Source organism: Colius striatus, chromosome 8 (assembly GCF_028858725.1).
Source record: "Colius striatus isolate bColStr4 chromosome 8, bColStr4.1.hap1, whole genome shotgun sequence".
Classification (NCBI taxonomy): Eukaryota; Metazoa; Chordata; class Aves; order Coliiformes; family Coliidae; genus Colius; species Colius striatus.
In genome coordinates, this window is record NC_084766.1 from 17,184,301 (window position 1) to 17,196,638 (window position 12,338).

At 38.9% G+C, this 12,338-nt stretch overlaps 1 protein-coding gene across 1 annotated transcript in view; it reads left to right on the top strand.

Moving 5' to 3' along the window:
* The window catches only part of PCDH15 (protocadherin related 15), a 495,784-nt gene that overhangs the window by 423,020 nt on the left and 60,426 nt on the right, over positions 1-12,338 (top strand). Inside the window, exon 26 of the mRNA XM_062000927.1 lies at positions 8,799-8,926. Coding sequence (XP_061856911.1) covers positions 8,799-8,926 — 128 coding nt within the window. The remainder of the gene's footprint in view (positions 1-8,798; positions 8,927-12,338) is intronic.

Sequence of the window (12,338 nt, forward strand, 5' to 3'; positions counted from 1 at the left end):
TTAAAGGAAGAAATGCCACTTAAGCATAAGAAAAAACTGTGAGGGTGATGGAGCCCTGGCACAGGCTGCCCAGAGGGGTTGTGGAGTCTCCTTCCTTGGAGGTCTTCAAGACCCGCCTGGACATTTTCCTATGTGACCTGATCTAGGTGAACCTGCTTCTGCAGGGGGGTTGGACTAGATGATCTCTAAAGGTCCCTTCCAACCCCTACCCTTCTATGATTCTATGATTTGCTGCATGTGTTCCAATATCCACGTGTACACAGCATGAATTATGTTTTGAATATGCAATGTGCTGTAAGAATTTGGTTGTTGTGTATTTTAAAATACTTTACAAACATCTGGCTAACTAAATCACTTGTGCCATTGTAATGGAGATCCCTTGCCCTGTGGGTTTGATTCCTAAATTTTTGTGATTTACGTCATCCCATCTTCTCAGCACCTTTTTCTTTCTTGATGAGTTTTAATCAAGTTAAATACCACTTCTGAGTTTCGGGGCACTGAATTAATGAACTCTAGTGGAAGGAACAGAGACAGAATTAATTCACCACTGTGGACTTTGTTGACTTTTAAATGATGAACCACTTTGGAGATGGGTGACTTTGAATACATTTCCCTAGAATTCTGTGACATTGACTTAATACATTAACACTCCATTGCCATGAATTGCTGCCAATTCTGGTGTTAGATACCACTGAAGCAGTGAACCATTCTGGAATTTGTTGGCAGTGAATTGATGACCTGCTCTGGAGCTTCAATGCTGAGCCCTTCTGGAAGTAGATAGCACGGCACTGACAAACTGCTCAACCACAAAACAGTGTGGAGAATTACAAAAAGAAGCTTGCTTCCAACTTGTTTTTATCTACAAGGTATTATAGAAGATAATTATATGGAAGTAGGGGTTTGAATTTTCATCTGTGCAGTGAAAAAGTGGATCATACTGTATTAAGTATAACTAAGCTTGTCGTTCAGTGATAGTGCCAACTGATAGTACAGTGATAACTGAATAAGGAAATGAGGAGAGAAAGTAAACTGAGATGTCATTTGGAGTATGAGAACATAAAATTGGTTATTTTAACTGAAACTTTATAATATGAAATTGCACTGCATTTTTACTTCATTTGCATGGAAGCAGAGTTAGGTTTTCTGATGATACTGAACTTAAAGTGTTGGAATTCTGGCTTAAGGAATCAGCAACTGGTAATACTGAGCTCAGAAAGACCTTCAGGATTAATGGACTTCTCCAGTTAAATTTAGCAGCCTGGGTTTCGGGGTTTTTTTCTGTTGACTCTTTGTTTCTTAGATTATCAATTACAATAGACTCTAGCCCAGTGGTATACTGTAGGTCCAATTAGGATTGTGATTATTAGCTTCCAAATAGAAGCTTTCAATTCCTTCTTAATGGATAAGATGAAAAAAAACCATAAAAACTGATATATAAGGGAACATCACAAACCTGTGTGTGGCAGGATGTGTTCTGCAATCGGAAGGTGCTGCTCTGTAATCTGTCACAGAACGAGCAGCTCCTTCCTCTCAGATAGAGTTGTGAATTACTGAACTGAAGGGAATGTATCAGTACAATTAATCATTTGCTGAACCAGAAATACTTTGTGAACAAGAAAAGGGGAAACATCATATTTTACCTCATTTGAGCACTGTCAGCAGTTCACAAAGTTTTCATCTGCATCTTGCCGCCCTGCAGTGTGGTACCTGGGAAAATGGGGGTGGAGCAGTAGCCTTGTTGTGGCAAGGAAGGAGGGGATGGGAGGAAACAGACAGGGTTACAAGAAACCAGAGGGACCAGGAAATAGAAGGAGCTGCCTACACATAGTAAGAAAGAGCAGTGGACTAGTGTAGAAAGGGTGAAGAGAAGGTTTTACCACCAAAGTAAACATGGTCCCAGTTTTAAGAATCAAAGCATTTGTGGGCGTCTGGCCCCTGTGCCAGACAGATGAAATATGTGCTGTGAGGGAAGTCCCCAAGGCTTCCAACTTTGATCTGAAGAGAAGGATCTATTTACAAGATAGGCAGAGTATGTTTGCTTTTGAATGCCATAGATGAAAGCATCCTTCAAATTCTTCAGGGTACAGAAGGGGAGGATTCAGCCTCATGGATTCCAGTATCAGCATTTTCCAGCATCTAAGAAGAGCACACCTGTACATTCCCCAGCTTCATATGCATGACCCTGTCAACCTCACTCACTGAACTGCTGCCAACAGCAGTTGCCATTTCCTCTGCTATCTTGACTTATTGCTGTCTGTACGTAGATCCCCCCATCCTCCATGGCTGTTCAGCAAGGCTCCGGGCTGTTCTGTTGTCTGCCCACAAATGGATGTGGAGACAAACAGATTGTTTAAAAATTAAACCTTCCAGGGAACGGTGTTACTAGTTGGCACAGTGCTGCATGAAAGGTTTGTCTTCATTAGAAGTTACCTGTATTAACAGCTTCTTGCTCAGTCAGTTGTTAAGAGCAAGGCCAGAGGGATGCTTTTTGACTGCAGATTCCTCTACTGTAGACTTCATCTTTATTTTATGCTTGTCTCTAAGAATATCTGTGAGACACCTCTGCCTTCCAAGTAAGTCATGTTCTTGTGGCAGGAGTGAAAAGTTTCTTATGTTATGGACTTGTCCATCCAGTGGAACTCTGCCCTGATCTTGTCATCTGCATCTTCATTAGGAAAATTCTGGCATTGTTTTTAGTCTCTCTGTCATCTCTCCTACATCCTCTTTTTGATTTTTTTTTATCCTCTTACTGACTTGATTGACTCTAAAGAGTTGCAAAGAGAAGAGCAGAATTCAGAGTAGCACTTTTTTTTAGTTAAAAATCAACTTAGAAATAGAATTCAACAAGCAAGAGATGAGGTATCTCAAAAGTGTTAGATCTGCTGAGGGGGGAATGCACTTCAACACTTTTTCATTTTTCTATGCTAAATATTACATTCCCTGCCAGGTGTGAATATGTGATCTTGGGAGAGATGGGTTTTATTTTGATATTGAAAGATTTTTAGCAAAAATGCACCTTTCAGCTTACTATTTACATGTCTTATTCATCCAGTTAGAACTATCTTTTGCCTTTGGCACAGCCTCAAAGAAGAGGTGGTGCATACTGATTCGCCAGATGCATGCAGAGGCACTGCCCTAAGAAGGTTCATTGCTGTTGTCACATTGATGCTGCAATCCCAGCTGTGGGATTTGTGGATTTGTGTGGGTGCTGGATGGTAGAAGAACAATTCTCTCTTTCCTGTGATGCTTTTGTTTTTATAATCACAAAATAAACCTTTGAGAATCATAAAGAAAAAAGAGATCAAACTACTTAAGCAACAAAAAATTCTGCAATTGCTCCATAGTACTTGGGAACAATAGTATTACCAAGTTAAATATGAAAATGAATTCTGTATCCCTGTATTATTGATTTGTTGAATGGCCTAGCAATTTTAGATTCAAACATGTTGCAGAAGTTCATATTGGTGGTGTTTTTATAAGTTGGCTGCCGTGCCAGTCCCTGAATCTGGGAGACGTGACAGATACACAAAGTCTGCTGCAGAGCCTGAAGAGCTATGAATCTGCTTCCCCTGCCGCGCAGCTCTGGGGTAGTCTCCCTGAAAGCCACTGGGACAAACTTCAAATTTCTCTAGGCAACAAAGCAATGTATTTTAGACAGACTGCATAAAATTTAAGCCTCCCTGTCAATTAATTATTTGGTAGAAACAGATGTTTTTTGTTAATGTAAATCAGGCCTTGGATCAGTGCTGTTCCAAGTAGGCTTCTGTTTACATCTTCGTCAAAGCTTCTTTTTGTTCACTGTTCCTGATGAGCTACAGCATATCCTGAGCTTCTTCAGGCTTTATGGGCACGTGCTGATTTAGATCAAAATATCACTGAAAAAATATTTGTTGCAGATTCCTGTTTGGTTCTGCCAGATTTAGTAAGGGAAGATTGAGTGCAGCTGCAGTTCAATTCAGTTGACCTGGCAAAGAGCAAAGTTTGCTCGACAAACTTATAAGACAGTAGTAAAGCAAAGTGCTGGTGAACTCTGATGAATTACAATTCTCATTCCCAGAAATGAGCTTTTAATAGCGAAGAATTTGCAGAACAACTGGAGAACTACCTACTGCAGAACAAGCGGCTACTGCTTAAGCTAGGTGCTGGTTTTTATGTTAAAATTATTGATGCATGAAGAGCAGCTGCATCAGTGGCTGGTTTGGCACAGTATAGAAGACAAGTGCAGTATCACTGATGAAAGCATAATGTAAAACAAATCTAGTAACACTCAAAGCATAGTTGACACTATCCCAGTATTCAAAAGCATTGCTTTAGTTCAGCTTAGTTTCTGCAGTCTGGTGAGAAACTTCAGGCTCACATAAATCAGGCCCGTGATAAGTACTACTTAGATAAGCAGTGATACCAGAAAAGAGTTTCCAACAAGTCTGTTTGGGGAAAAACTCCTGGGAATGCTAGTGCACGTTACTTCTGAGCAGCTCCCTGGAGTTTTTATTTTCTGTATTACTCAGACATGATCTACTAGTTTTATGTACTTCAGAGAATCCTCAGATTTCCTTTGGAGAAGCTTTCAGGGTGTTTTCACTCTCCACAAGCAAATCGCAGAAGCTGAAATATCCAAATGTCTCATCTTCTTGTCTTGGGAGTGATTATTTAGCTGGAGCAGTGCATGTGATATGTTTGGTTCTTAACAGCTGAAGATTACTGACAAGCAGCTGCAGATCTGTACACTCTTGTGCACTGCAGCTCGTCTCAGGGGAATGTAGAAGAGAAGAGACAAATGGAACACAAGAGACCTTGCAGGAGATGGTGATGCAGGAACTTCCTTTGCAGTGTATTGTCTGGGAGGCTGACTTAACCTTCATGACTGTTGAACTAATTGGTATGAAAAGTCCAGACAATAAATATGTCTTAGTGATAAAAATGCAAAGTAAAACTAAAGAAACTGCTTATCAAATATTATCTGAAGACTTTATGTGCAGAGAAACTCTTCCCTTACAGCTGAAGGAAGGCAGTTCTAACACTCAGTTTCCTTCTCTGCTCTTTTGGGCCAACATAGCATTCCTGTTCTGCTTTATCCAGAGAAAGGTGTTTTTTCTTCTTTCCCTATGCCAGCTGTTTAGGAAGCTCAGTCACAGTAATAAGAATTATACTTTGATTGCATGAGCTCTCACAAGAGGTACCACAGAGGAGTAAATTCTGGTTTCATCTCCTAGAATGCATGCAAAAGAATGTAACTGGACCTGGATTCCAGATCTAGTAACCAAAGAAACGAGGTTTTTCATCCGTGGGGGTAGAAAATAACCCTCTGGAGATGAGTGTGAATATTTATGTTCTTTGGTGTTCAGCATCCTTCCTGTGAGAGTATCAGTAACTCAAGAGTACACCTTATATAGTGGATGCTGTTGCCTCCCTTCGGGTATCAGAAAAGAGGTCTGGAGCCACACATAAACAAATTTAGAATGAACATTGACTCATTTGGAATATGAAGGCCAAAAGAGTCTAATGCCAGAGTCTAAAGCTGACTCAGGCTGGGTGGCCTTTTCACTCAGGCAGGGACCTGGAGGTGTCAAAGTGTTGGAGGTACGGGTATTATTCATTCCCTATGTCCTCAGGTTCTGAAGCCCTGTGGACAGGGAATATCTGAAGCAAGGAGAGTGTACAACCTTTGCACATGTGGCAGTTTCTGATGAGGGATTTCCATGCTTCTCCTGAGGTTATTTCTTCACTTCTCCTAAGGTTACTCATGGGAGAATAAGGCAGTCTCTGTGACTGGCTGGGAGTCTTTCTCTGCAGCCAGCTGCAGGCTGGAATCAGATAAAAGCACACAGTGCAAAGGAGTTCACAGATGCCATGTTCCTCTCTATCTGCCAGACTGAATGAAATATAAACTGTGTATAAAAATTATGCAGTAAGATAAAAGGAAGGTATATGTTTAATGTTAGTGATGCTAATGTTAGCCTGTATATATGAAGGGTATTTAGTTTGCTCTGTGCTTAATGTAATAACTTTCAGTCCTCATTTTCAAAGCATTCAACCATTGCTAAGCAAATCAACATTTAGGCAGCTCAGACCACTACTAGCAAATTAAACAAATGTTTTTGAGCAAATTGCAAAGCAAACTTTGCACGAGGCTGAGCCACCTCACCAAAACTGACTTGAGATGATGGACATAGTGAGCAGTATGCAAAACAACATTGAATTTGCTTTAGAGAAAGCTAGTGCAGGCAAGCAAAGTCCTAGTGCCACCAGCTCTGAGTGTGATACAATTAAGATCTTCCTTACAGCAGCAAACTAGTGCCAGCCATTGATAGAACAGTTTATTAGCTCTGCAGGGCAAGGTCACTAATACACACTGTCTACAATCCTGTGCAGTTACTTTCTTCCCTAAAGGGCAGAGCTGCAGTGAAAAAAGCCTGCCTGGAGCTCGCTTTTTTTCTCAACAAGACTGCAGTTTCTAACTGTAACTTAGTATGGCAGCCAGAAAGACCAAGGATCCAGTTTAACAATAGAGAGATTTAACTATTCCTAGAGCCTCAAAATACCTCTTAGACTGAAATTTTTCTTCACTGTAATAAATAATGTAGTCAAGGTAAGAAGCAGCCTTTTAAAATGAACATAAGGAAACTGGAGTTGATTATAAATAGGCCATTATATCCATATTACACACATTCAGATGGTGCATGATGGGTTTTCATGCCCATAAGAGAGCTTGTCATGAAGCCGTTTTTCCATGAAGTAACAGCACCTACAAGTTGTTCAACGTATCTGCACAGATCAGCATGGAAGGTGAATAATTGATTATTCCTCTGAGGAAATGTCATTTCCTTTTGGGGTTTTTTTTCTCTCTATACCAACAGATTGGAAAGCATTTTAAATGTCTGTCTCAGATTTCAGTTGCATTTTTTAAGTCCTCATTTGTTTCCTGTCAGCTGGACCATCAGATGGACTATCTTTGGTGACTTTGGCACCCTAAGACATAATCTGGGTTTTAATATTTTCTCCCCTAAAGATACAGCTATATGCTCTTCTTAAATGAGACTGCCTTTTGACGCTAACTCAGATCAGCATGGCACCTGTGCAACATGTAAATTACCCTGGCACTGAAACAAGTTGGGAAAACCAACTCTGAAATGAGGCAATTTATCACTTGAAAATGTGATTTTAATGAACTGGATATCATAATTTCCAGCAATCTCTCTGGATTATACAATTCTAAGAGGGACAAACAGATGTTGCTATAGATTACTGTGCAGTTGGATGATTTTTGCACTAGGTCCATGGTTTTTGCTAGATGTTTTTTCTTGCGGAAGGAGAGAGACGTTTACCATTTAGTGGAGTGGATCAGTAACTGTTTAATAAACCCCAAATTAACAGCAGTATTTTGCTTGCAGATGTGTTGGATCTTTAGGGAGGAAGTAGTACTTCTGGAGTTCCCATGGGCCAGGACAGGTTTGTGATGAAGACAGACTTAGTCCTATATTCAATTAACAGGTGTTGAGGCCAGTTAGCCAGAAGTATTGTATGACCATTTGTGAGTTTAGAGGCACTGTGGTAGAATCACTCATTAAGTATTTGCATGGGAGTTAGTAATAATTAAAATACGTAAAGCAAGATGCACGTGAAGTGGAAAAAGCCAGCTGCTGTTTGCAACATAACTAACAGTACACATCACCTGTTCTTTACTTCTTGTAACACTTGGGAGAATTTAATGCGACCAAAATGTATGTAACTGAAATACCGTGTTCTTGTTCGTGCTTTTCTATTTATTTGAAAAAGTAGTTACAGGTCTTATAACAGGTCCCCAAATAGTCAGATTTTTTTGTCTACAGGTGAATTTAAATAGCCCTAATAGCAAAATTAAGGTGTACAGATAATAGGAAGAATTTCTTATATAGTTACAAAGTTCAGCTCCATGTTTTCCTTCAGAAAAAAATGAAGAAAAAATGGCAAATGAAGAAATAATAAAGATAAATTTTAAAATTTACGCTCAAAACCTCTTGACTTCCTCCAAATTCATACTTTCCACAGAAGCACAGAATGATTGGAGTTGGAGTGGATCTGTAGAGATCATCCCGTCTAACCCCCATACTCAAGCATGTCCACCTGGATCAAGTCACACAGTAACGCATCCAGGAAGGTTTTGAAAAACTCCAGAGAAGGAGACTCCACACCCTCCCTGGGCAGCCTGTGCCAGGGCTCCCTCATCCTCACACTAGTTTTCCCTTACGTCTAAGTGGGACATTTTGTGTTCTAGGTTTTGTCCATTACCCCTTGTCCTGTCACTTGAGACAAAAAAAAAAAGTGCCACCCCATCCTCTTGACATAGACCTTTTAAATACTTTTAAATAAAATGTTAATGAGATTCCCCCTCAGTCTCCTCCAGGCTGAACAGCCCCAGTTCCCACAGCCTTTCGTCATAAGGAAGATGTTCCAGTCCCCTGTTCATCTTGGTGGCCCTGAGCTAGACTATCCAGAAATTCCTTGTCCCTCTTGAGCTGAGGAGCCCAGAACTGGACACAGGACTCCAGATGAGGCCTCACCAGGGCAGAGTAGAGGGGGAGCAGAATCTCCCTTGATCTGCTGCCCACACTCTTCTTGATGCATCTCAGAATGCCATTGGCCTTCTTGGCCATGAGGGCACTTTTCATCCTAAATGGGCTATTATTTCTAATGTATTTATTTTTACAGTATTATCCATACAATTATTTTACATGGTCCATTTAAACTGCAAATGTATTAAATCCATTAGGTGTCTAAGATCTATTTCAGTGTTCTATGTATACTTTTCCTTCTTTTAGGTAATACGGCCAAGGTATTCATTGAAGTAAAGGATGAAAATGACCATGTACCTGTCTTTACCAAAAAAATGTACATTGGAGGAGTGTCCGAAGATGCCAGAATGTTTTCTTCTGTGCTTAAAGTTAAGGTAAGACTGACAAATTTTCAATACCATCCACTTGCAGTGGGAAAATATTTATTCACTGATTTGATTTTTTTCACAGGAGATTATGAAATACGTTTCTTGTAAAAACTGCTTCAACTTCTCAGCCACTGGCAGTAATTTTCATTTGATTTCATTTTATAAACAAGTATGGGGAGCACAGAAGGGGTAATTGTTCTTGTGAAATCAATGTTTGAGTATGAATAGGAGTGTGATGATTTCCATTTATGTGTGTGTGACTGACATGCATTGGCCCTGTGTTCCAGCAGCTACTGACATAAGGTTGATTTTGAGCATAAAAGCCAGGTTTTCCTTCTATTGAATTTTATGTGCACATTTTTCATTTGACAATTCGTAGCGGTCATTTTAAATATGTTAATTGTTACAGAATTAATTTATGCTCAACACTAGTTTCTGCCTTACATTTTTCTGACTACTTTGTCAGCAGCACGTTTATACTGTATAAAGGAAAGAACAGTTTCTCTTTCAGGCCAGCAAAGCAATTTCAGGTCTGTGCAATGTGACACAATTGTGAGTAAAGTTGACTCTCTGTAGAGGTTTTTTTAAATCAAGAAAGTTCAAGGAGAGTTAATATATAGAATCTGAGTTATATCTGACAGAAAAATAGCTTAGAAGAAAAGCTTTTTTTTTTTTTCTATAAAATGCTTTATGATGTAACCTTCTGCACTAGAGACAGCCCGAGTTGCCAGGTCTTTCCAAGTCAGCTTGTTTCCCCTGCCTTTATTTTGTTACCTCAGCAGCCCTCCTGCGTATTTTTTTCACCTTAAGCTTTAGTGGGATAGTTTTGAAGTTGCTGATTCTAGCTTATGCATGAAAGGGCACAGAAACAGGACCTGCTAAGAGTTTTACTTTGACCTCATGATGTGTTTAGAGCACCAGGAATGAAATAAAGAATACCAGAGCTTAATAAAGTTGTCCATTGCTTTTTTTGTTTCAAGCACTCCTTCTCAAAGCAAGCCCAGAAATGGCAGAAAAGTGGGAAATTTTTAAACGTTGACTGTTGGCTAGAATCCTCTCTAGATGAAATTGTTTACTTAGCAAACTACTCCACAGTATTTGTTTTTTCTTTTTTTTTTTTTTTTAGTACAATGCTTATCATAGGCAATTTTTTTTCCTCAGAATTTCTGTATTGGTCGTTTTTAGAAACACATAGAGCAGTCCAAGTAAAAAGCTGGGAATTTACTGAAGATAACTTAGACAGGGAATGTTATAGTTTACAATCCACCCTATGCCAGTTTTTCCCAGCCCCTTCTGCAGGTAGATGGTGTTTGAAGCCATAGCAGGTGAGACAGAGACCTACTGAAAGGATCTAGTCAGGAATTCATTACACAGTGCCCTGGGCTGGTACTAGGGGAGAACTTGTGCTTGCCAGTAACCCAGCTGCAAAAATGTGCCTTAATGCCTTAATACCACTTTGCCTCAGATATGTTCCTAGTATAGCAAAGCATCCTGTTCAGCAAGCAGCATGAAAGCCTGCCTGATGGAAAGACCCATGCCCTACTTGCAAAGTAGTTTGGAGAATGAGGTCAGATAAAATCGGTTGATAGATGAAAGTCAGTGCAACTTCTCATAGTGTTATTAGGAGAACGTTGAGTAGTAAAAAGAAGTAGCAATCCTGAATTAAAAGGGAGGTGTAGGGAGGAAAGGTGATGAGCAGAGATGAAAAAGTAATTAGCCCAGGTGGCTTGTTGAAAAGTCTGCTTACTTACCTCTCCTTTATCAAGTGTGAGTGTGAGTAGTTTAGGCTCATAAAGGAAGCAAAAAAAAGTAATCTAGCATGTGTTTACTTTAAAGTCGATTTCTTTACAAGAAATTGTAAAGGAAACTGTAAAGCAAAATTGTTGAAAATAATAGTTCAGAAAAAGAATTGCAGAATTTCTTTTTATGGATTCCTTTTTCTCTATCTTCTATATTGAAAGAGTGTTACATATAAGAAAGCAAATTAAACATAAGACAAAAGTGAAAAGATTATGCTTCAGGTTGATCATACAAAATGTGACTAGACTGTGAAAGCCTACCTGGTTTTCAAAGAGTCACTCCTGATTTCTTAGGCATGGATGTTCATGTGTGTCAGGGAAGTAAGTGTGTGAAAAAGAGCCATCATACAAGTAAGGGATATCCAGGTGCTTTTTACCCTTCAGAAACATTTAATGAAGAAAAGGCAATCTAGGGACACAAAAAGACTATGGAAGGAGGACACAGAAGAAATTACAGTTTCATGTGTCAAACCTGTTTCTTTTAAAATGTATGATAGAATACTCCCTGGCTTTGCTAACAGACGACATGGAACACAGTATAAGACAGAAATTGTTACTGGTGGATGACATCAAACATAACTAACTATGTGCTTAGTTAAAATAAAATTAGAAACAGTTGAGAACTGCTTGTTGCAGAAAGTCAGACTGTAATTGATTGTTCTAGCACAAGGCATTTTCAGCAGTCAGTGCTAGTTAGCTTATTTTCTGTCCTTTAGAAGAAAAAATAATTGCTCTTATAATTACATACAATACCTATTCCAATTAGTATTAAGAAGAATTAATCAAATGAATGTCTTCTCTTGAAGAGTTCAGGTGAGTAGAATTAAATTACTAGTTTTCCAAGTTAGAATTTTTAAGGACATTAATAAAGGACATACATAGCTTGCACTGTAAAGATTATTAAAATGTTTGTTCTAATGTCAAAGCTAGGTTCTTGGTAGGTGTTTTAAATGCATTTGCTTTCACCTTCTACGTTCATTAATAGTTGCTAATTTTTTTTATGACATCTGAGTAACTTTGAAAAGAAACGGATATTCTCAGCTTGTTTTCATTCTTCCTGTAACTGAAAACTTTGATCCTTGAACATGGAGTATTGACTAGCAGAATATTTTTTGTGGTTGAAAGATGTTAACCTGCAAAATGTAGATGGCTGCAATCACTGTTTTTGAGACTCATAGTGAACAAATGTTTTCTAATTATGAAGTGTAATGTTATTTGTCACAGCAATGCCATACAGTCGCCATTGTAGAAACTTATGCAACACTTCATGCATACTGAGACCCAAACGTGCCATCTTTTCCCCTATACTTTGAGGAGATATTGTCAATAAATAGGTCCTAAATGTGTAGAAGTGATATTAACTTTCTAATTGTTTTCTTACATACATTACATTATCCTAGGGGAAGGAGTGAGTGTTTATTTAAAGTGTAAGATTATTTTTTTACTGAAAACATAATGGACTCTGAATTGAGCCACTGTTTTCCTCGTATTAACAAATTGAGGCATTCTGGCAGTACTAGGGGGACTTTGTTGATTAAATCCTAGATTCACACAATTATGGAATCTTTGGTTTCTTTCTGGATTTTTATCTATAAGTTACAGATTTTGCTTGAAAACCT